The sequence below is a fragment of the Copadichromis virginalis genome, linkage group LG3 (assembly GCF_057382275.1).
Source record: "Copadichromis virginalis isolate Kocher_CV1m ecotype Utaka linkage group LG3, C_Virginalis_male_GT1.1, whole genome shotgun sequence".
In the NCBI taxonomy this organism is placed as follows: Eukaryota; Metazoa; Chordata; class Actinopteri; order Cichliformes; family Cichlidae; genus Copadichromis; species Copadichromis virginalis.
The window spans coordinates 14593591-14618695 of NC_140620.1; the positions used below are offsets into that span (position 1 = coordinate 14593591).

The 25105-nt window shown below is 41.3% G+C and overlaps 2 protein-coding genes across 2 annotated transcripts in view; both read right to left on the reverse strand.

Moving 5' to 3' along the window:
- The window catches only part of LOC146712974 (butyrophilin-like protein 2), a 285791-nt gene that overhangs the window by 60289 nt on the left and 200397 nt on the right, over positions 1-25105 (reverse strand). The gene's annotated exons all lie outside the window — the stretch shown is intronic.
- The window catches only part of LOC146712977 (uncharacterized), a 55718-nt gene that overhangs the window by 1665 nt on the left and 28948 nt on the right, over positions 1-25105 (reverse strand). Inside the window, exons 2-3 of the mRNA XM_085446035.1 lie at positions 19063-19168; positions 16429-18621 (exon numbers count right to left, since the gene is read on the reverse strand). Of these exons, the coding sequence (XP_085302161.1) occupies positions 16453-18621; positions 19063-19080 (2187 nt within the window). The 5' untranslated portion in view covers positions 19081-19168 and the 3' untranslated portion in view covers positions 16429-16452. The remainder of the gene's footprint in view (positions 1-16428; positions 18622-19062; positions 19169-25105) is intronic.

Below are 25105 nucleotides of genomic sequence, written 5' to 3' on the forward strand. Positions count from 1 at the left end.
GCTTTCACTTTATAATCGTGCAACTGTGTATAGAGAGCGACAGCACTGATCTGTGAGTGATGATAATTTGTGCACCAATTCCTCTGACATCGTCTTATTAATCGTTAGCTTACTATCCAAACATGACAAGTGAAATCTCCCGCAGCAAGCTTAAACATGTGAGAGGTTGATCGCGCAGAGAATCGCTGAGCTTATGTGAGTGCGTGTGTAAAAGCAGCATGATATATATTTTAGTTCTGCTGAGCCAATTAAGACAGGTCAGGGTGAAGAAGTGACAGCCAAAGAAAAGCTTACCACAAAACGGAGAAGTTATGACAAATCAGACTATAAGGCAAAAAGAAAGTGCAGCTTTATGGTTTCATGGACAAAATAATTTCTGTGGCTGCAATATGACGAGCTAAATAACCAGGGCTGCACATAAGTGGTCCGCAGGTGCGCATTCGCTGTCAAAATAAAAAACGCGCACAAGGGTTAGGGTTAAATTTAAAAACTGTACTTTTGAGTTAAAATATATATTTATACTTTTAATAAATGACAAATTAAAAAGGCATGAACATTTTTTTGTATCGAAAAAATATCGAACCGTGACACCAAAGTATTGATTGATTGATTGATTGAATCTTTATTTTGAACATGTTGAAAAAGTATAAAAAAAAAATAGAATTAAAAGAGACAAATGAACAAAGCAAACAAAAGGAAAACGAGCAACCACAACTCCAAATAACGTCCATGTTCAAAAAGGAGCAGGAAGAAGCATAAGCTTATTTAATCCCACCCCTTTTCCACTATCTAGTATCAATAGACTACAGAAATACCTCCTTGTAATTACATTATATGTTATGTGTAATTTTTTTTTTAAATATATACACATATATGTTTCTATCTATCCATACCTACGTATATACACACATACGCACATATACACATTTTCAATAACCCCATTAACACCTGAAGGATACACAACCTACAATTTTATATATATTTAATATATATATATATATATATATATATATATATATATATATACATATATACATATATACACATATATACATATATACACATATATACATATATACATATATATACATATACATATATATATACATATACATATATATATACATATACATATATATATATATACATATATATATATATATATATACATATACATATATATATATATACACATATATATACACATATACACATACATATATACCCATACCAACAAACCCGTGCATGCGCACACCCATGAAAATATTAGACAAGAACACCCTATCAAATCTCTACCTTTTCCCTGTACCCTGTAAAAACCATATCCTTAAACCGCTTTTTAAACTGCGCCATGCTTGGACATTGCTTCATATCTTTACTTAGTCTGTTCCACAGCTTCACTCCACACACAGAGATGCAAAAACTTTTTAATGTTGTACGGATACGAGGATGTTTTAAATTTAATTCCCCCCTCAAATTGTATCCCCGTTCCCTTTTAGAAAACATTTTTAGAATATTGTCAGGAAGCAGGTTATTTATTGCTTTATATATAATTTGTGCTGTGAGAAAATGAACCAGATCTGTGAATTTTAGAATTTTTGATTTTAAGAATAGTGGATTTGTATGATCTCTGTAACCAGTTTTATGGATTATCCTTATGGCCCTTTTTTGTAATATAAAGATTGATGATAGCGAACATTTGTAAGTATTGCCCCAAACCTCTGCACAGTAATTCAAATACGGTGCAATCAGGGAACAATAGAGAATGTGGAGTGATTTGTGGTCCAGAATGTGTTTTACTTTACTCAAGATTGAGACACTTCTTGAAATTTTGTTATGTATATGATTTATATGAGACTTCCAGTTTAATTTATCATCTATAATCACACCAAGAAACTTATGTTCAAGTACTCTTTCAATTTCCACACCATCTACATGAATCTGCACTTGTGCATTTCTAAGGGAATTCCCAAATAAGATAATTTTAGTTTTACTTAGATTTAGCGATAGTTTGTTCCTGTTAAACCATTTTTTAATTTTGCACATTTCTGAAGTAATTGTATCCAGCAGCTCCTTTAGATTCCCCCCAGAACAGAAAATATTTGTGTCATCTGCAAATAATACTAATTTTAATATATCAGATGCCTTACAAATATCATTTATATAAATAATAAATAATTTTGGACCCAGTACAGAGCCTTGTGGAACACCACAAGCAATGTCCAAGCATGATGAGGAATGGACACCCAGCTTCACAAATTGTTTCCGGTCACTTAAATAATTTTTCACCCATTGCAGTACAACCCCCCTAATCCCATACCGTTCCAGTTTATTAATTAATATGTCATGATTGATTGTGTCGAATGCTTTCTTGAGATCCAGAAATACTCCAGCTGCATACTGTTTCTGATCTATAGCATTTGTAATCTCCTCAATTGATTCGATTAATGCCAGAGATGTTGATCTTTTTGATCTGAATCCATATTGACTGTCAGAGAGTAATTTATATTTATCTAAGAATTTGTCTAATCGTTTATTAAACAGGTTTTCTAGGATTTTGGAGAATTGTGGTAGTAAAGAAACAGGCCTGTAATTTGTGAAGTGGCGTCTATCCCCGGTTTTATACAGCGGCACAACTTTAGCTATTTTCATTTTGTTTGGCACTTTTCCCGTCTGAAATGATAAGTTGCAAATATATGTTAGAGGTCCTACAATTCCTTCAATCACCTTCTTGACGATTTTCATGTCAATATCATTACAATCAGTGGATGTTTTATATTTACACATGTGTACAATGTCAATTATTTCTTTTTCCTCCACTGATGTGAGGAACATTGAGTTAGGGTTCCTATCAATCAGGTTTTCACTACATTCTACTGATGGCAGTGACTCAGGAATTTGTTCTGCCAGTTTTGGTCCAATATTTACAAAATAATGATTAAAGCTGTTGACCTTATCAGCAGTGTTTTCCATAATATTGCCATTATCGATAAAGTATTGTGGATAACTTTGTTGTCCAGAATTATTTTTAATGATACCGTTTAAAACATCCCATATTCCTTTCATATTATGTTTATTGTTGTTCAATATTTTACGATAATACTCCTTTCTACATACACGTATAATATTGGTCAACTTATTTTTGTATTTTTTATATTTATTTTCAGCTTCTTTTGTTCTTTGTTTTAGGTATTCCCTATAGAGTGTATTTTTCTTTTTACATGCATTTTGTAAACCCTTAGTGAGCCATGGTCTATCTGAATATTTGTGCTTTCTGTTGTATTTTATTGTTGGACAGTTTTTATCGTACAACTCCATGAATATTCTTAAAAATATTCCATATGCAATATCAATATCAGCTTCTTTGTACACCTTGTCCCGTCTGTATCTCAGTTGTTCTTCATGCTGATTTTTCTTATAATTAGTGTCATAAACTGCAAAAACTGGTAGGTGATCACTGATGTCATTAATTAATATTCCGCTCACAATGTTGTTTTCCATATTGTTAGTGAAAATATTGTCAAGTAAGGTGGCACAATGTGGTGTAATTCTGCTAGGCCTGGTTATTTTAGGATGTAAACTCAAACTGTACATAGTGTTTAGGAATTCGTCGGTCATTTTATGCTTTTTTGGATTCAACAGGTCAATATTAAAATCACCACAGATAAACATAACTTTTTGATTTGTTTTAGAGAATATTTCCTCTATGAAGTCATTAAATACTTGAATACTAGAGCCAGGTGTTCTATATATACAGCTAATTATTACATTTTTTTCTTTTTCCTTATAAATTTCAATTGTTATACATTCTAGTAAATTATCAATTACAGTTGTCATACTTTCTACCACCTTGTAGTTTAGGTTTTTATCCACATACACAGCTACTCCCCCTCCACTCTTGTTCCTTCTATTTACAAAATTCACTTCATATCCCTCCAGTCCAAAGTCCATTCCTTTCTCCGCATTGATCCATGTTTCAGAAATGGCAATAATTCCAAATGGATTTGTCAACTCATTTAGATATTCCTTTATATTGTTGAAGTTGGCATACAGACTTCTGCTATTAAAATGGATTATTGATCATTTATTTTCCGTGTTGATGGTGTGCTTAAACTGTTCATCAGTGAAGTAGCAGCAGTTACAGCTGATGTTGTAGAAGAAATTATTTTCCGGGTCTATATCCTTTTCTAAGTCTAGAACATTATGGTCTGTGTATCGAAATGTTCTCAGTTCCAGATTATCATAAAGAGAATTCCAATGAGTCATGTTGATATTGTTGCCGGATGCAGATGAAGCTCTTTTGGACTGTGCCATGTGTTGTGTTGTGTGTCACGTCACATGTGTATTCATACCTCCAGAGTAAGTTGACCTCAGTATTTGTCCAGCTCTTCCATATTTCTGATGACCAACACTTTGGCTTGTTCCGGTGTTCCATTGAGTTTAATGAATACTTTGCAGTTGGTGGTCCATGTATTTTGAATTTTTCCCTGTTTCTTCAAGTAACGTGCTTTCCTGGCAATGTCCGCATTTCTTTTTATCAGATGTTCGTTCATGAAGACATCGGATCCTTTCAGTTTCCTTCCTTGTTTTAACAGTGCTGTTTTCTGTTTTCTGTTTGCAAATCTCACAATGATGGCTGGTTTGTTACTGTCATTTTTTCGGGGTAGAGGGTGGCAAGCCTCAATGTTGTTATAATCCACTTCCACACCTTTGGACCGTAGAAAGGTAACCACTTGATGCTCCGTGGAGTTGGCATCTTCCTCTCCTGGCCCTCCTACATTATCAGTGGCGACCGCCCGGGCGTATGACCGGGGTTTGATGCGAAGCCCCGTGATGATAACATCGTTCATCCGGGTGTACTGCTCCAAATCCGCCACTCTGTTCTCCAGGTACGCCAGCCGCCGATCCTTCTCGGCGTTCTGGATGCGGAGAGCCTTAACTTCCTCGACCAGGTCCAGGATGGCTTTCTGCTGCAGTTTGACAGTAGAAATCTCCTCTGTCATAAACTCCAGCGACTTCTTAATATCGTCTCCTTCCTTGGCTGACAGAACTTTTTTCGGGCCCATGCTGAGAGACGCTCTCGTAGCTTTGCCGTGACGACCGGCTAGCTACTTCCCAGAATCCTTTCTTCCCAGAATGTGTGTATATATATGTATATATATATGTATATATATATATATATATATATATATATATATATATATATATATATATTCAGTATCTGAATCTGTCTAATATCCCCCGAATGAATTGCTAATTTATAAATTCACCATATTCATAAACGGCTTAATAATAAATTCTATATTCTGTTACCACATTATTTGTGATCAGTGGGTTTGCAGGGTGGGTGTTGGGGGTCTTTAGGCTTTGGCCCCCACCCCTGCCACCAGAATATTTTTAAGCAAGTGTTTCTAACTTTAATTTGAATATTCAGTATCCCACCATCTGCCCCTCCCCCCCCCCCCTGCACACAAACAAAACACACAGTTTAATTCACTCCCTCATTAAAGTGAATATTATTTATGCCATTTTACACCAACAAACTCAGATAGCTAAGGATGAAGAACCTTTTGTTCTTTAAAGAACCATTTGTAATAGCTAAAGAACCATCTTCAAAATAAAAAGGTTCTTTGACGTATGATGGTTCTTTAAAGAACCATAGAGACATCAGAAGAACCATTTAAGAACCCAAATTTTTCTGAGAGTGGCTGCCAGTAAAAGTAGTCACCTGTGATCTTTAAAATGGCCCTGATGTGTGCTGCTGTTTTTAACTTTCAACAATTCTTTGCTGCCACTGTGAATATGAATGTGGTCTTTGCCTAATTAAATAAATGTTACACTGACTCACTGCTTCATCTTTTGGTACAAACTGGCATTACATGGAAGTACAGCCCAAAACCAGGTTAGCTTGAGTTTCTTTTTTCTGGACATAAAGTCATAGTAGGTGTTGTTTCAAAGCTGGTGGACAGGTTTAGTTCATTTTGGAAGTTTTAAGAGCAACTGCTGTGAAAATATTTGCAGTTTTGGGAGAAAATGATTTAAGAGAGGATTTTACCTCAGCAAAAGATTAAATATGAATGAAGGATTGAAATTTAACTTAGGTAACACATAAAATGAATACAACTACTAAACACTACTGTGTCCTAAGGAAACAAAGACTATAATGTAACAGGGATAACATTTTAGAGAATTAAAATCTCTAAAAGGAAAAATAATAAACTTGATATAAACTTGATACATGCAGCTTCCTAAATGTAACATTCAGGATTATTCACTGCAGGTCCAGAAATCAGAGTACCTCATCAGATCCAAGTGTGACATCAGCTGACACTCTTTACAGGAGATTCCATCTGAACTCTGTGGAGCCTGATCTCAAGGTTTTTAAGTCTGAGCCTGAAACCAGAAGAGGATCTTTCTCTCTCTTCAGATTCATTGTGATCCAGTGTTAAGAAATATACTCTAAAACACTTCTTCAGTAAAGACTCAGAGAAGAGAAACACACAGAACTTCTTGCTAGCAAGGGCAGCTTCCAGCACTGAGGCTCGCACTGAGAAACTGCCCTGGTCTTTATTTATACTTCAGGGAGCGTTTGTTCCTTACATTGGAATGTGGAGGTGTGTGTGTGTGTGTGTGTGTGTGTGTGTGTGTGTGTGTGTGTGGTCGTCAGAGTGTGGCCCCATAAACTACTTCCCTTAACCTGCTGGTCTGGAAAATCCAACAGTTCATCTATATGTAAAAAAGCACTTAAATTAAAACTGACATAGCAACGTTAATCCTACCGTAAAACAATAAGACAAGGTACGACCTCTCTCGTGCTCCTAGGAGGTGGGGGTGAACACCCTAGAATGTTACAGACCTCCTAGGATGAGACATTCTTTCAATATGCCACCAACTATATACTTCTACACAAAAATGATTACATGCAGCATTCTACCATATGCAAACTTATATCATTGAAAGATTATACTGACTAGTAAGCACAATTTTCCTATTAACATCCAGTGATTTCAGTCCTGCATGATCAGACTGATGTTTGCACAGAGCAGATAATGAAGTGAATGTCTTTGCACATTGGTAACAGTGAAACAGTTTATTTACAGCTTGGGATCGTTTGTGTTTGGAGTATGAACTGAGATTCCTGAAGCTCTTGTCACACTGGTCACAGCTGAAGTTCACTTCCATGTGTGTACGTTCAAGTTTGTTACTATCACCTAGAGCTGGGCGATATAAGATTTTTTCATATCACGATATGTTTTTTTCATTTCAGGCGATAACGATATCTATCACGATATAAGCCAAATAACTATATTTGTAAGATTTAAATGTGCCGTTGCTCACAAGTAAAATGTGAAATAATCAGCAGCTTGTTTTTATTTAAATATTTATTTCCCATAATAAGTTCAACAGGGTAGATGTACTTAAGGAACATGAGACTTTTTCAGATAAATAAAGGCAAATATTGCAAACTACACAAAAGGCAGCCGCTAAAGCGTTTAAGTTTCAAAATAGAACAAACAAAACAGACTACTAAACTGTCAATTCCACTTAGAAACAAAATATTAATTCTAAAAATAGTTTCTTTTACAGAAGAACAGACAAAACTGACTAACTTTTGTCAATATCAAATAAACTGAGAACTAAAAGGAAATTCTCAATCTCTCCTTGTTGTATAGCTTAGCTTTTCAAACAGTTTTAACAGTTACTTTAGTATGACAAAAGCCGAATGACGAATTAGTGCTTCAAGTCAGAGACTGAGGCTACGTCCACACGTACACGGGTATTTTTGAAAACTGAGATTTTCCGTTTTCGGTTTAAAGAATAATCCCATCCACTCATAAAGGCAGAAATGAAGGAAAACGCTGCTATGAACATGTCAAAGCAGCAGGTGGAGCTAGATTCCTAACCGTGCAGAAATGTTGGCCAATCAGAAGTCTAGAAGCCTCGGTGGGAAAAAGTAAACAAAGCTGGGGCATAGAAGCAGAACCGAGTCGTATGTGTGGACGGACAGTAACTGTGTGCAAGCAATTAAACACTGCAGAGAGTAGAATTAACAGTATTGTAGAAATTCATTTCTTTTTTTTCTTCTTTTTTTTTTTTTTGGCCTGTCCCGTTTGGCTCTTTTGCCATCAGAATTGTTGTCTAAAGGCAAAGAAAGATGCCCAACGGATTTACTTTACCAAACTGACCATCCCAGCCTTGCCGTAATGGTCCATTTGATTCACCTTTTATTGTTTATTTTATTTTCACTTGCTGAATACGGGACAGACTTGACTGGGGGAAAGAAGGGGAGAAAGAAAGAGGGAAAGAGAAACAGCTGAGAAGAGGGACGGGGGAGAAGGGCAAAAGACAAAAACCAACAGAACGGGCAGAGAAAAAAAAATGCATATATCAATCACCTGGATCACCTGCTGAGAAAGAAAAAAGAAAGCAAGCAGAAGAGAACAAGAGTAATAGAATAAACAACATCACAATGATATATGGGAATATGACAGTAAATACTAAATGTTAAACATTATTGTGCAGCACATAAGATCAACAGAACACAGTGTGCTTTGAGGTAGGAGCCAAAAAGGGTGTAGTTTGTGGGTGTGATCACCCGTGTGTATACCTGTGAGCATGGACGCACTTGTTTTTTGTTTTTTAAAAGGTTCCTTCATGTAATAATCTGCTAGAGGGTGTGGGGGGGCCACAGCCCCGTTCTCCAGGGCGTGAAGCAGGTGTGGAGGAGATCAAAACTCCAGACATCCAGAGGCCCCCAGAACACAAGAGACCAAGGAAGACCAACAGAGGGGCAGCTGCGCCACTGTCCCGGAAAGAGCTGAGGAGAGTCCCAGATGAGGGCTCACTCAGCAGCCGCGGAGCAGAAGCCAGGGGGAGTTGCAGTGACGCGCCCGTGAGCTCCGCCGGCAGCCAGCTGCGCCTGAGTGACCGAGCCCCAGGCCGAGAGGCCGGGGGCACCCCACCTCCGAAGTGGCCCGAGCGAGCCCCAGGCTCCAGGCCCCGATAAGCGGCCGCCAAGGAGTGAGCCGGTGTGTACCCGGACGCCCATCCCCGGACACAAAGAACCACCAACGCACCGATGTCTGAGGGGGTCCGCCACTGGCAGGGGAAGTGGTGGTAGGGGGAGATAGGCCTCCAAACCTTGGAGGGCCTGAGATGTCCCCAGAGAGGTGGCGCCTGACACCCAACCTGACATATAGACACAGACATACAGGCACACACAGATACAAACATCCATTCCCACCCTCATGCTCTCATATGCACTTACTCCACACTCAACCAACGTGGAGACAGACATAAAGAGACGTTGTACACATGATCACACTCCCCAAGCGTACTCTACAAACCGGGTCTAGGTGCCCCCGCCCCTGGAGGGGGGAACTGCACCCAGACCCAGGTGGTGTTTCCCTTTTCCCTGCGGTGGGGAGAGGCAGACCGCCCCGACTCCGCAGCAGCAGGAAGGCTCCACACTCCAGACCGCAGTCGGACGGCCAACTCCTCCTCCTAGTCCTAGCCCCCCTGCTCCAGCAGGTCGCAGAGAACGGGGGTGAGAGAAGACTCCGAACCTCCCTCCACCCGCTCATTGTAATGTTGATGCATGTGTGTTCTAAGGTGCATTTAAAACCCAGGAGGGCTTGGAGCTACCTGCCAGAGAGCAGCAGGTAAGCGCATGGTCCCTCCTGCTAGCCCTCAATGTCTACGTGTATTTAAAATTGAGAGGTGGGCAACGATGCCAGGGGTGGGGTGTACACCCTGATGGTACTTTGGACTCCGTGTATCGTGCCCACCCCCAAGATCCTATATGTATGTGTAATGAGAGTGTGAGTAATGTGAATGTCTAAGTTGTGGGATAAAATTGAGGCAGAGGCAGCCAGAAGGGAACAGAGGGGGGGGTAGCCTCCTCTGCACCCTGGTGACATACCCCTACTCCAAGGCCCTGCATGTGTGGGTGGTTGTGGTGGAGCGGGAAGAGGGAGGCAGCTGGAGATGGGGAGGGAAGGAAGGGAGGGGCAAGTGACCCCTCCCTGGGGCCAGCTCCCCCGCTGACCCCAGTAGGCACCCCCATACTCCGCGACCCGCCAGGGAAAGGGGGCCCAGGCCCATCCAGACCGGGCCCAGTGCAGCAGCGCCGCCCGGCCCCACAGAGCCCGGGACAGTCCACCCAACCCCACCACAGAGAAAACTGCACCCACCCCACCATCCACTCATCTTCCAGACTACATAAGACAATAAACACCCAGGCTGAGATCTTCCTCCACCTCTCCTGTATCTCCCCCTCCTGCAGAGGCAGCTCCTGAGGAGAGGAAAGCTCCTGCAAGATGTGACAATCTCCCCCACCAGTTGAAGAGCCCCCCAGGTGGCTCGACGCACCGGCGGCACCCTGCTCCAGGGCTGGGCCCCCATTCACCCACCCGCCCACAACCCCGGCAACACACCAACCAGGACCCAAGCCCCCGAGGCCCGGTCCGGGTCCCAGCCCAGAGACGGAGCGCCCCCAGAACCTCACGCCCATCCCGGACCCACCCAGGGGCAGCCAGGCTACCAGGTCAGTAACCCACGTCCGTCAGCACAGACCCTCCCCTAGCCCCGCTGCACGCAGCCGCGAGGAAACAGTCACCGGAGAGCCAACAGAGCCCCCAACCGGACATGACTGCTACCCCGGGTTGAGCCCCCCAAGGAAGATGCCTCCGGGGAACCCCCCAACGCCCTAAGCCTGTCCCTACCCCCACACCAATCACAACAGTGAAGGCGGGACCAAACTATGACCCCCCACCCCCACTAGGTGATGGAGCTGATCAAAGGAGCCCAGAGCAATTGATCTGATGTGGTGGCAGAGGCTGTATCAAGACTAATGTAATCTAATAGATAATTTCTATATTGGTTAGAATTAAGATTATTTTTATTTTTCCAGTTCATGAGGACTGTTTTCTTGGCTATGCATAGGGCAGTGAAAACCATATGGGCGATATTCTTTTCTGAAGTGACATTATCTAAGCTGCCCAACAAACACACTAAGGGGGAAGTTGGAATGTTACATTTCAGACACTTCGATAAGTCTTCACATATCTCGCGCCAAAACTTCTGAACTGGTGGACAGAACCAAAGAGCGTGGATATAATTGTCCGGTGAATTGGTTTGGCAGTGTGAGCAGTTGTTGGTAGACGTAAAGCCCATCTTGAACATCCGATGACCTGTATAGTGCACTCTATGTAATATTTTGTATTGAATTAATTGAAGACTGGGATTTCTAATTAGATGAAAGGTTTTTAAGCAAATCTGAGACCAGAAGTTTAGGTCTAAGTTAACTGATAAATCCGCTTCCCATTTTGCAATAGGAAGTGATATTGATTCATCTGCTTTAGAAAGCATTCTGTATATTTTGGATAGTAATTTGGGGGGTTTAAGAGTAAGAAATTGAACCACACTTGGTGGTGTTTGTAGTTCAACTTGACCCGGTTTAAATTTCTTTTTTACTATGGATTTAATTTGTTGATATTCTAAAAATCTTTTCTTGTTGATCCCATATTGTGTAACTAGTCCGTCAAATGAAATAAATTCTGTTCCTTCTAGTATATGTTCTAAATATTTGATTCCTTTATCACTCCAATCTGAAAAGTTTATCATATTATTGTTTTGTAATATGTCAGGGTTGTTCCAGACAGGTGTACGTTTGCATGGGATTAATGAAGACGCCGTCAATTTTAGAAACTCCCACCATGCTGTCAGAGAAGAGCTGATGTTGATGCTTTTAAAGCATTCATGTCGTTGGATGTTTGAGCTGATAAATGGTAGGTCTGAGATCTCTAGATTATTGCAGAGTGCTTGTTCTACATCTAGCCAAGGTTCATCTAAGAGGGTGTGTTTTAGCCATCCTGAGATAAACTGAAGACTGTTGGCTAAGAAGTAGTGCTGAAAGTTAGGCAGTTCTAGTCCTCCTTTATCCTTGGTCTTTTGTAGTGTTTTTAAGCTTATACGTGGGGGTTTATTTTTCCAAAGGAATTTGGACATACATGAATCTAGAGATCTGAACCAATCTTGTGGCGGTTTAGTTGGGATCATTGAGAATAAATAATTTATTTTTGGTAAGACCATCATTTTTATAGCGGCAACCCTTCCCATGAGTGATATGGGTAGACATTTCCATCTAGCCAGATCATCTTCTACCTTCTTTAAAAGTGGGATATGGTTTAATTTAGTTAGATCTGCAAGCTTGGGAGAAACATTTATACCTAAATATTTTATATTTCCCGATTGCAGTGGTGTAGAAGAGGAATTATGGAAGGAGCAATTAATCGGTAGGACTGTAGATTTTGACCAGTTAATTGAGTAATCTGATATTCTTGCAAAAGAGTTTATCAATTCAATCACCCCAGAGATATTGGTTTGTGAATTTTGGAGAAAGAGTAACACATCATCCGCATAAAGGCTGATTTTATGTTCCACGTTCTTGCATTTTATGCCCTTAATTACTGAATTCTGTCTAATTGCTGCTGCTAGTGGTTCAATAAAAATTGCAAATAGTGAAGGGGAGAGTGGGCATCCCTGCCTGGTGCCCCTCAAGAGACAGAAGCTGGAGGATGTCTGGTCATTTGTTCTAACACAAGCTGTTGGGGAATTATATAATATTTTTAACCAGTTTATGAAAGAGGATCCAAAACAACATTTTCAGGGATTTCTATAAAACGTTGTATTCACCACAAATAAACCCATCTAAAAAAGAAATTGATCAGTTTTTGGACAACATAACTCTTCCAAAATTATTGGACACTCAAGCAATGGCACTGGATTCACCACTGACACCAGGTGAACTCCAGGAAGCCCTGATAAGTATGCACAATAATAAGGCTCCAGGTCCAGATGGCTTTCCTGCAGAATTCTACAAAGAATTCTGGTCGATTCTAGCACCAGTTTTCTACAGAACGTTGTTGGAAATTAAAGAAAAGGGCAGACTTCCATCAAATATGAATTCTGCAAACATTAATCTCCTGCTAAAACCAGGCAAAGACCCTGTATATCCCTCAAGCTATCGTCCAATATCCCTTATAAATGTAGACCTTAAAATAATCTGCAAAGCTCTCTCAAAGAGACTGGAGAAAATAACCCCCCTCTTAATTCATCCTGACCAAACTGGTTTCATAAAAGGTAGGCACTCATCAACAAATACACGTAGATTACTTAATTTGATAGACTACTCATACAGTAAAAACCTAGAAACTACAATATTCTCTTTAGACGCAGAAAAAGCATTTGACAGAGTTAACTGGAAATTTCTATTTGCAACTTTACACAAATTTGGTAGAAATTCATTTCACCGAAACAATAACGTGGCGCACAGTGTGACGCATGCACCAGTTTATTGTATTTCCAGACTTGCTTTCGGCACAATTTACAGTGCACGCTACTCTGTTTTTTGTCAGACTTGAAATAGCCGAAATACCTTCATACTACGGAACTTCTATGGCTCTTCCGTTCGACAATCTCTCCGGCATTGGAACCATCATCTGTTTTCTCTTCGGTAACCTTCGGTCACGCTCGGTTGATTTTTCTAGTTGGCACACTCATTTCCTCCATTACCCGCTTGGCTCGGCACTTGTGCTGTACGTAACAAGTCACGCGACGTGACGCTGCGGCTGTGATTGGTTCGGCTCTGCGCTACTTAATTTGGATTGGCTGACCTTTTTTTTTTTTTTTTTTAAGAGGACAAGAGCGGCGAGGTCTATCGCGATAGTTTAATTTCTCTATCGAGTAAAAGTTATATCGCGATACATATTGTTATCGTTCTATCGCCCAGCTCTACTATGACCTGATTGTGACCAGCTTTTGTCACAGTGTCTGCACTTGTATGGTGTCTCTCCCGTGTGGATTCCCTTATGCTTTTTCATTGAACTTATTTCCAGTGGTGAAGGATGACCCACACTGGTCACAGATGTGCTTTTTGACCACACTGTGGAAGAGTTCATGTATTTTTAATGTACTTGGTGTGTGGAAGCCTCTCCCACATTCTTTGCAGTAGTTCACTTTGTCTCCAGTGTGGCTACGTTGATGTGGATTTAGGTCCCGTTGATGATTGGAAGTTTTTCCACAAAGATCACAGAGAAACTCTTTCCCACCACCACAGTGACGACAGGGTTGAGAAATGGATCCATGTGCGTCGCTCCACTTCTAAACAAAGACGTTGTAAGTCGGGGAATTCCTTCAACAATTTTATCCTGAACGTTGCCTGAAATAAAGAGCATCTCTGCCAACGTCCAATTATATTTTAATGTTTACTGTTGAATTCTCCCAATTCTTTGAATCTTTGGGCTGAAGGAGGGACAATACTCGGTGTATAAATGCTCAATCAACAATCATTTATTTCCATACAATTCAACAGTCAGAGCATTACAACGTCCGGACGGGAGAGATGCTACCAGAGGGTCAGGCACATGTCTCAAAATGGTGACGGGTTGCTCAGCTTTTTATAGTCTCTAGTGGCCCCCAGCTAGTCGTAAAAGCCAAAACATCACATTTTTTCTCTGTTACAGCGCCTAAGTTATGACCTCGGCAGTTGTTTCTCTGCTTTCTGTAAGGTGGGGGTGTGGAATGTGGTCTGTCTATCTCCCCTGTCTTTAGACACAGAGTCTCCTGCTTACAACCTTCTCTTCATGATTCAACAATTAAGCATGTCAAGAAAACAGTGTAACACATTCCCAGCAGATCAAGGATACAGAGTGATGCACATTTATCTAATGAACTAATATGTGAATATGTTCTGTTAACTCAAAAGTATAATGAGAACTAAACTACATACAGCTCACACACTCTATATTAAAGGGTATAATGTGATCTACAGCAGTATTCTAATTCAACTACTTTGATTACATATATAAGGTAACATATAATAACAGAATAATCTAATATTACATTACAACTAGAGCTGGGCGATATGAGATTTTTTCATATCACGATATGTTTTTTTCATTTCAGGCGATAACGATATCTATCACGATATAAGCCAAATAACTATATTTGTAAGATTTAAATGTGCTGTTGCTCACAAGTAAAATGTGAAATAATCAGCAGCTTGTTTTTATTTAAATATTTATTTCCCATAATAAGTTCAACAGGGTAGATGTACTTAAGGAACATGAGACTTTTTCAGATAAATAAAGGCAAATATTGCAAACTACACAAAAGGCAGCCGCTAAAGCGTTTAAGTTTCAAAACAGAACAAACGAAACAGACTACTAAATTGTCAATTCCACTTAGAAACAAAATATTAATTCTAAAAATAAATCTTAGTTTGTTTTACAGAAGAACAGACAAAACTAATTAACTTTTGTCAATATCAAATAAACTGAGAACTAAAAGGAAATTCTCAATCTCTCCTTGTTGTATAGCTGAGCTTTTCAAACAGTTTTAACAGTTACTTTAGTCTGACAAAAGCCGAATGACGAATTAGCGCTTCCAGTCAGAGACTGAGGCTACGTCCACACGTACACGGGTATTTTTGAAAACGGAGATTTTCCGTTTCCGTTTTAAAAAATAATCCCGTCCACACATAAAGGCAGAAATGAAGGAAAACGCTGCTATGAACATGCCAAAGCAGCAGGTGGCGCTAGATTCCTAACCGTGCAGAAATGTTGGCCAATCAGAAGTCTAGAAGCCTCGGTGGGAAAAAGTAAACAAAGCTGGGGCATAGAAGCAGAACCGAGTCGTATGTGTGGACTGACAGTAACTGTGTGTATATATGTAAGCATTTAAACACTGCAGAGAGTACAATTAACAGAAACAGTCTTGTAGAAATTCATTTCACCGAAACAATAACGTGGCGCACAGTGTGACGCATGCACCAGTTTATTGTATTTCCAGACTTGCTTTCGGCACAATTTACAGTGCATGCTACTCTGTTTTTTGTCAGACTTGAAATAGCCGAAATACCTTCACACTACGGAACTTCTATGGCTCTTCCGTTCGACAATCTCTCCGGCATTGGAACCATCATCTGTTTTCTCTTCGGTCACGCTCGGTTGATTTTTCTAGTCGGCACACTCATTTCCTCCGCTGGCTGCTTCCCAAACAAACCCACGTGCGGCTTGGCACTTGTGCTGTACGTAACAAGTCACGCGAGGTGACGCTGCGGCTGTGATTGGTTTGGCTCTGCGCTACTTAATTTAGATTGGCTGACCTTTTTTTTTTTTTTTTTAAGAGGACGAGAGCGGCGAGGTCTATCGCGATAGCTTAATTTCTCTATCGAGTAAAAGTTATATCGCGATACATATCGTTATCGTTCTATCGCCCAGCTCTAATTACAACACTCAGCTTACTGAGTGAAAATGAGTCTTCATTTTTCAAAACAGTTCATTCAGTATAACTCCATAAGTTTACTGATCAGACTTGTTCCAAACAATCAGGTTAAAATTACAAGATAAAAAACTAAATACATACCTCACAGTAACTGCACTTGTAGAGTTACTTTCTTGTGTGGATCTGTTGGTGTTTTTTCAGCTGATGTGGAGCTTTAAAAGTCTTCTCACACAGGTCACATTTATAAGGTCTCTCCTCAGTGTGGCTAAACATGTGTCGTCGTAATTGTGCATCGGTTGCAAACAGTTTCCCACACTGATCACAGCAGGAAACATCATTTCCAGTGTGAATCCGTAGGTGATTATTTCGGTACTGTTTGTCACTGAAACTTTTTCCACAAAAGTCGCAGCTGTACGCCTTAATTCCAGAGTGGGTAACTAGATGCCTCTGTAAGTCGCCATTTTGAGCAAAAGCCTTACCACACAACTCAAAACTGTGTGCTTTAAATCCACTGTGGATTAGTTGGTGTTTTTTTAGGCCTCCAGCCAGGGTAAAAGACTTTCCACAAAACTCACAGCTGTAAGGTTTAACTCCACTGTGGATGAGTTTGTGTGTTTTTAAGGTTTGAGCCTGGGTAAAAGACTTTCCACACAAGTCACAGCTGTAAGTTTTAACTCCACTGTGAATGGTGTGGTGTCTTTTTAAGTCTCCAGCCTTGGTAAAAGACTTTCCACACAACTCACAGCTGTAAGGTTTAACTCCACTGTGAATGATTTGGTGTCTTTTTAAGTCTCCTGCCTGGGTGAAAGACTTTCCACACAAGTCACAGCTGTAAGGTTTAACTCCACTGTGGATGATTTGGTGTCTTTTTAAGTCTCCAGCCTGGGTAAAAGACTTTCCACATAACTCGCAGCTGTAAGGTTTAACTCCACTGTGGATGAGTTGGTGTGTTTTTAGGCTTTGAGTCTGGGTAAAAGACTTTCCACACAACTCACAGCTGTAAGGTTTAACTCCACTGTGAATGATTTGGTGTCTTTTTAAGTTTCCAGCCTTGGTAAAAGACTTTCCACAAAACTCACAGCTGTAAGGTTTAACTCCACTGTGAATGATTTGGTGTCTTTTTAAGTCTCCAGCCTGGGTAAAAGACTTTCCACACAAGTCACAGCTATAAGGTTTAAATCCACTGTGGATGATTTGGTGTCTTTTTAAGTCTCCAGCCTGGGTAAAAGACTTTCCACACAACTCACAGCTGTAAGGTTTAACTCCACTGTGGATGACTTGGTGTGTTTTTAGGCTATGAGCCAGGGTAAAAGACTTTCCACACAAGTCACAACTGTACGCTTTAACTCCACTGTGGATGAGTTGGTGAGTTTTTAAGTGTCCAGCCAGGGTAAAAGACTTTCCACACAAGTAACAGCTGTAAGGTTTAACTCCACTGTGGATGAGTTGGTGTTTTTTTAAGTCTCCAGCCAGGGTAAAAGACTTTCCACACAAGTCACAATTGTACGCCTTAATTCCAGAGTGGGTAACTAGATGCCTCTGTAAACTGCTATTTTGAGCAAAAGCCTTACCACATGACTCACAGCTGTGTGCTTTAACTGCACTGTGGATGACTTGGTGTGTTTTTAGGCTATCAGCCCGGGTAAAAGACTTTCCACAAAACTCACAGCTGTAAGGTTTAACTCCATTGTGGATGAGTTGGTGTGTTTTTAAGGTTTTAGCCAGGGTAAAAGACTTTCCACAAAACTCACAGCTGTAAGGTTTAACTCCATTGTGGATGAGTTGGTGTGTTTTTAAGGTTTTAGCCAGGGTAAAAGACTTTCCACACAACCCACAGCTGTAAGGTTTAACTCCAGTGTGAATGGTTTGATGTCTTTTTAAGTCTCCAGCCTTGGTGAAAGACTTTCCACACAAGTCACAGTTGTACGCTTTAAATCCACTGTGGATGAGTTGGTGAGTTTTTAAGTTTCCAGCAAGGGTAAAAGACTTTCCACAAAACTCACAGCTGTAAGGTTTAACTCCACTGTGAGTGAGTTGGTGTGTTTTTAAGGTTTGAGCCAGGGTAAACGACTTTCCACAAAACTCACAGCTGTAAGGTTTAACTCCACTGTGCGTGAGTTGGTGTGTTTTTAAGGTTTGAGCCAGGGTAAAAGACTTTCCACACAAGTCACAACTGTACGCTTTAACTCCACTGTGGATGATTTGGTGTCGTTTTAAGTGTCCAGCCAGGGTAAACTCCTTCCCACACTCATCACAGCTGTAGGTTTTCTCCCCCTTTCTTCTGTGAGGTTTGTCGGCCTCCTGAGAGCGCTGACTTCTTGCTCCATGTTGGTCCTGCAGTGACAGAGATACAAACACAGGCAGTGAGTAAAATTCAATCATGGAACAAACTGAAATTGGTGGAATCAGACATGTCAAAAAAAACCACATTGTTGGTGTGTTACCACCACCTTCTGGTGATAGTATCACATTACAATGATGTGCTACAATGAGAGTTGTACAAACTGACACTATTGAAGAAATATTGATCATCAAAGAATCTCTTTTACTTCAGAAAATTTTTTTTAGTTCAACTGATGATATTGTTGTTTCAATGTGTGTAGAGAAAATAAGATCTTTGTATTTTCTTGCAACTTCTGTGGTTTTTGGTTGTGAATGTAGATTCTGTACATATGGAGGAGCCCAGGATGGAAAAGATAAAGATAACAGGCTTTTAAAAACCGACCAGCTGTACACACAGTTTCAATAACAGTGTAACTGTGATGTTCTTCTCACCATTTGTGTTGGAGTCATTGTTTCCTCTGTAGTGGCTGAGCTGAGTCCAAATGGCTGAAATTGTTCCTCTGCTGCACCACCAGACTCTTCTCTTCCTGTTACTCAGCTGGGACACAAAAAGTATATATATTAGGGGTGCAACGATATTCGTATCGATATTGAACCGTTCCATACAGTGCTTTCGGTTCGGTACGCATATGTATCGAACAATACAACATTTGTAATTTATTTTATCAACTTTCCTTCTGACGATGCTGTCTGTGTGGAGCGCTCAGTGAATCTGCGTTCGACTACTCCGCCTAGGCTGCACTGTCGAGCACAGATCCACTGAGCGCTCAAGACAGACAGCATAGACAGAAGGAAGAGCGCAGGGCACCTCCCCCAACCTCATTCAGATCTGGCGTTTGGAATTATTTTGGTTTTCATGTGACGTATGACCCTGAAGGTAAGCGAGTCATGGACTAAAGTAAAACAGTATGTTGGATGTGCCATGCAATGCTCAATTACATGGGTGGGAACTGGTGTGTTAGCGCAGTTAGCTCGTTAACGTGTTGGCCGTCTAGTAGGGCTGAACGATATATCGCATTTGCGATAATATCGCGACATGATCAAGTGCAATTTTCTAACCGCAAAGGCTGCGATTATACTCTGGACATGTCCAAATTCATGGGCTGCATCCTCCTGAGGCCGCATTTGTAGACCGATTACGTCACAGCGACGTGCCGAAGGCTGTCCAAATTACTACCATATCCCAGAATTCATAGCGCGGCCCAGCCAAACTCCAGTTTTAAAATTACTCATACTAATCTTTCTGGGTCACAAAATAAACTTTTAACATATTTTCAGTGCTTCTAGCACCACATTCGCCTCAGCCATGACAGCGCCAACTTCCACAACCGTGGCTTCCAGGAGGAGGCGGTGTCCACGTCATCACCGCGGCTTACAGCAGCATGAGGTGGGTGACTGTGTGCCGCGTGTTTTTTCTAAGGAGGAAGCTAAAATCAATACAGATTTGCCAGTTCATTGGCCCGGTTATGAAGAGACTGTTCATGTTCATGAAAGGACTAAGACTGACAAGTTACTGCCCAAGTCTTCCACAGAACATCTTATCCCTTTGCACAATTATCTAGCATCTCTGTGTATTGATCATGCCACGACCCATGCTTCTAAGAAGTCAGGCTTCAAGACTGTTTTCACTGGAGATGCTAGCCATGAGGCTCAGCAAAGCCCCTGTGGGACTGAGACCCAGGCCAGGTTATCCAGAGGCTGATTTGGAGGACTAACTTTGCTCTGGACCTCCCGAAGAGCCTGTTGCTGCTTCCATGGGGGTCATTGAGCAGTTTGTGTAGACTCTTCTAGTGTCTGCTGGGGGTTCAGGCGAACCACCCCAGCACTTCACAGCTCCCGCTCCGCCATCAGTTCCTGCTGAGTGCTCTGGAGAGCCCGCCCTGCCGTCTGTGGTTGCCATGCCGTCACCTGCCATGCCTCAGCCAGAGGTTTTCGCACCTGCTCGCCCTGCCACGCCAGCTGGATGTTCAGCCGAGCCCATCCAGCATCCTGCCATGACAGCTAGAGGTTCAGCTGAGCCCGTCCAGCATCCCGCAGCTTCCACGTCTGGTTCTGTCTTGTTACTGATCAAAAAATCGTAAAGTGAGCTTCTCCACATTACAGTGGGCACTGGAGAACATCATCTATGTGGGACACAATTAGATAGTAAGTCCTAAGTCCCTTGTCTAAAAGGATTCAGCAAGGTAATCCATTCTAAATTCTTCTCGATGCATGCTCAATCATTCAGGTAAGTAAATCTCAAAAAGTTGATTCTGTTCATCTGGACGTAGCGTTTTCAGTGGGAGAAACGTTTCGTCACTCATCCAAGTGACTTCTTCAGTCTCAGCTGACTGCAGGTTTCCCCAATCTTATAAACAGTAACTAGAACCACTGAAGGAACAATGGGCTGGTAGGTCAGTTCCTTCATCATAATTATGTAAATTCTCATGACCACGGATCAAAGACCACTGATCAATGGCCATGAGTACCATTCACAGAGAGTTGGGGAATGGCTGCAATCACAGCATTGTAAGATGGCAAAAGATGTCCCCTTAGTCCCCCTCCGCGATTCAGAGATGGTCTTTCCCTTCTCATGTAGATGGCCTCCTTGACGCCACGCTCAAACTTGCGTTCCTCCCTGTCCAGGATGTGTACATCCTCATCAATGAAAGAGTGTCTACTGGCCTGTAGGTGTTGTGGAGGCAGATTTTTCTTCTCATGTATTAATCACATATTTAATCATATCACATTAGTTATAGAAATATCACTTTCTCACTTTACTATAGCACTGAGCTCAGCAGTACGGCCGGGATCCAGGTTTTGATTGCATGATTTTTTTTTTCCTCTTTCAGAAATATGGAACAGAAAACATGGAGTATGAAGTGTGTAGAAACTGAGGAATGCAGTAAAGAGAAGTGTGTTTGTGTGTGTCTGTAAGAAGTGATGGAAAGAGATGTGTTAAAATATGGATAGAAGAATAAGAGAGGGAAAGTGTTATTGAGCAGTGATGAAAATGATATTATAAGTGTCTCAGTCTGTTATTACAGGTTACTACGGAACTGGATCAATGTCCACCATGGCATAGCAGCCAGAGCAAAATGATAGATTAACATAATTGGAACCACACCGAGCCTGTGTTTTGGTTGAATATTATTCAGCTTCATCCCCATGTATATCTTACACTAAAGAACAAGCTTCGAGGACAATCAATGTCTCCCAAAAGACAAATGCAGTTCGAGAGCAAAGGCGTCGGTTTCAAGAGTCAACAAGGTGAACAGACAGCAGCACTGCCCTAAATCTTAAACCTTAAAGGGTTCAGCAGCACGTACAAATGTCATCGTAGACGGAAGCATACGCTCCCAATCACAAGCCGAGAGGTTCACCAAATTCAAATCAAATTCAAATTTTATTTGTCACATACACAGTCATACACAGTACGATATGCAGTGAAATGCTTAGACAACTGCTCGTGACCTAAAGAAAAAAGACTATGAAGACTTTTCCAGCTTTGTGTGTCTGTTAAAACGCTTTTTACAAATCCTGCTGGAATATGTCTGGTTACATCTGCAGTCAAAGTAAGATGGAAATAATTGAACAAGCGAGCAAACCATCAACTTCTCCCAGCATGCCGAGCTAATGATTAGTAGGTGTTTTTTTCCAAACACCCTCTCAACCTTCTCTCAACGTGATCACAATAAACTGTGAACAGACACCGAGGAGAGCAGCCGAAGACTTCATTCAGGAGGTGTTGAAGTACTCCGACTTCGGGGGCACTACTGAGCCGACAATGGAGTTAGGCATGTTGAACTGGGCTCACGCCTGTCTAGCTTATATTTTAACAATTCCAAGCCCCTTTTAAAGGATAATTTAAACGAACTATCACTCCCCCTAACACCTGTGACCGACGGGGAAAAACGGACCAGTGGTTACAACCGGAAGGGCATCTAAACCCGAGGGGCCAGCATACTTATACTTAAGCAAGTGGGAGCTCGTCGCCTAGCTTGTCGCCTAGCTCGCAGTCAGGAAACGCAATGGAGTATGAAGGTCTGAAATCGGACATCCTGTCCTCTCTTAAAGATGATATCTCCACGATTATCAGGTAAGTACTGACAAGTCCGCTTGCAGAGGATTTCGACTACCTCAAGTACAAATTAAGAGAAGTTAAGACGGAGATTGCTAACAACACAGCAGCAGTCCGCTCAGAAATTAACAACGTCAAGTCCGCTACTAGCGACCTGAAAGAGGGTTTATCATTATGGTCGGAGAAGGTTGTCAGCCTCCAAGAGACGGCTGCAGGATTACAGACTGAGCTGGTTTGCTTAAAAGAAAAGAATGGAGATATGGAGTCAAGAATGCGGAGGTGCAATATTCATATTGTGGGTGTTGCGGAGGATGCTGGTTCCAGCTCGACCAGCTCAGTTTCTAGTCTATTGAAAGATGTTCTGTAACTGGATGAAGAAATCCTGGTGGACCGCTCACATAGAGACCTTGCTCCCAGAAGATCTAACGGGAAACCTCGAGTTATCATCGCCAAACTCCATTACTACCAAGACTGCGTCAATGTGCTACGGCAGGCCCGGGAGCGGTGCAACACAAGGGGAACCCTGTGGCCATCTTTCCTGATTACACCGCGAGCATTGCCAAAGCTTGCTCTGCTTTTAAGGACGTGAGGAATCTGCTTCGAGGGCGTCAAGATGTCCGCTACGGAATAATGTTTCCAGAGAGACTGTGTATATCTTTTAGGGGCGAGAGTAAGGAGTTTCTGGATCCAGAGAAGGCAATGGTGTACGTGAAAAACGGCATCTTACCAAGTGAAACTGCCGGGTGAAGTTCCCCTCCTGACTGAATTGTTTCTAGCCAGTCGCAGATGATGAGGCTTCGCAAGACACAGGGTTTGGTGCACAGTAGAGCTGGGCGATATAAGATTTTTTCATATCACGATATTTTTTTTCATTCCAGGCGATAACGATATCTATCACGATATAAGCCAAATAACTATATTTGTAAGATTTAAATGTGCCGTTGCTCACAAGTAAAATGTGAAATAATCAGCAGCTTGTTTTTATTTAAATATTTATTTCCCATAATAAGTTCATCCATTAAGCGGACGTGAATGGATGGATGAAGTTCAACAGGGTAGATGTACTTAAGGAACATGAGAGCAGACCAACATAGACTGAAGAATGGTTGGGTTGGCCACACATTCCATTCCAACTTTAACTCTGAAGAGGATTGGATATCCTTATTGGTAAAAGCATCCCTTTTGCTGTATCAAGCATTTTATTTGATCCCGTGGGCCGTTATATTATTGTTGCTGGCCAACTTTATGGACTCAGACTAATTTTAGCCAGCATTTATGCTCCAAACTGGGATGATGAAAACTTCTTTGTCAATTTACTCTCAGAAATTGCAGATATGATAACATACAATCTCATCTTAGCTGTGCTTTCTAGCCTAGACCGATGGTCTAATAAGGATACTCCTAAATCAAAACCCACAGAAATTATTACATGCTTTTTCCAATCCCACGGCGTTGTTGCCTTTTGGCGTTTTCATAACCTTTCATCAAGGGCATACTGCTACTACTCTCCTGTCCACAAAACATTCTCTCGGATAGATTTTTTTCTTTTATTGATAAACGTGCTCTTCCACTGGTTGAAACTTGCAATTATCAATCTATTGTTATTTCAGACCATGCTCCCCTAGTGATGAGAATGCACATCCCTGGTGCCAATCGCATATACTGCCCCTGGAGTTTTAATCCTCTTTTACTCTCTAATGAAGCATTCATGAATTTTAGAAAATCTGAGATTAGAGACTTTCTTGAACAAAACCAGACCCCTGGGATGTCTATTTCAGTCATATGGGAGTCACTGAAAGCCTATCTTCGGGGTCAAATTATCTCATTTTCAGTAGCAAGAAAAAAAGCTGACACTGAGCACTTGAAACAGCTATTATATGATATTTTGTGGTTAGATATAAACTACAGTCACTCACCATCGGAAAGCACCCTTAAAGAACGTCAGACCCTCAAAATGAAATTTGATCTTATTTCAATACAGCAAGTGGAGCAACCTATCCTAAAGTCTAGACGTACTTTCTATGAGGAGGGAATTGGCAGTGTCTTAGCACATCAAATACGTCAAAAGTCATCCAAACAGTTCATCTCTGAAATAGCTGATGAACAGGGCCTAAAGCATACAGACCACGCAGAAATCAACTCCTGCTTCCATCAATTTTACTCTTATTTATATACCGCAGAATCACGCCAAGATGAGTCTGCTATGGACAGTTTCCTTAGTTACCTCAGTATAACCACAGTTGACCCGAAACTGGTTACTGAACTCGAAAGGGACCTCTCTATCCAGGAGGTTATGATGGCGATTGGTGGAATGCAAAGTGGCAAGTAGGGCTGCCACGATTTGTCGACTAGTCACGATTACGTCGACTATCAAAATCGTCGACGACTGACTTAATAGTCGACGTGTCGTTTGAA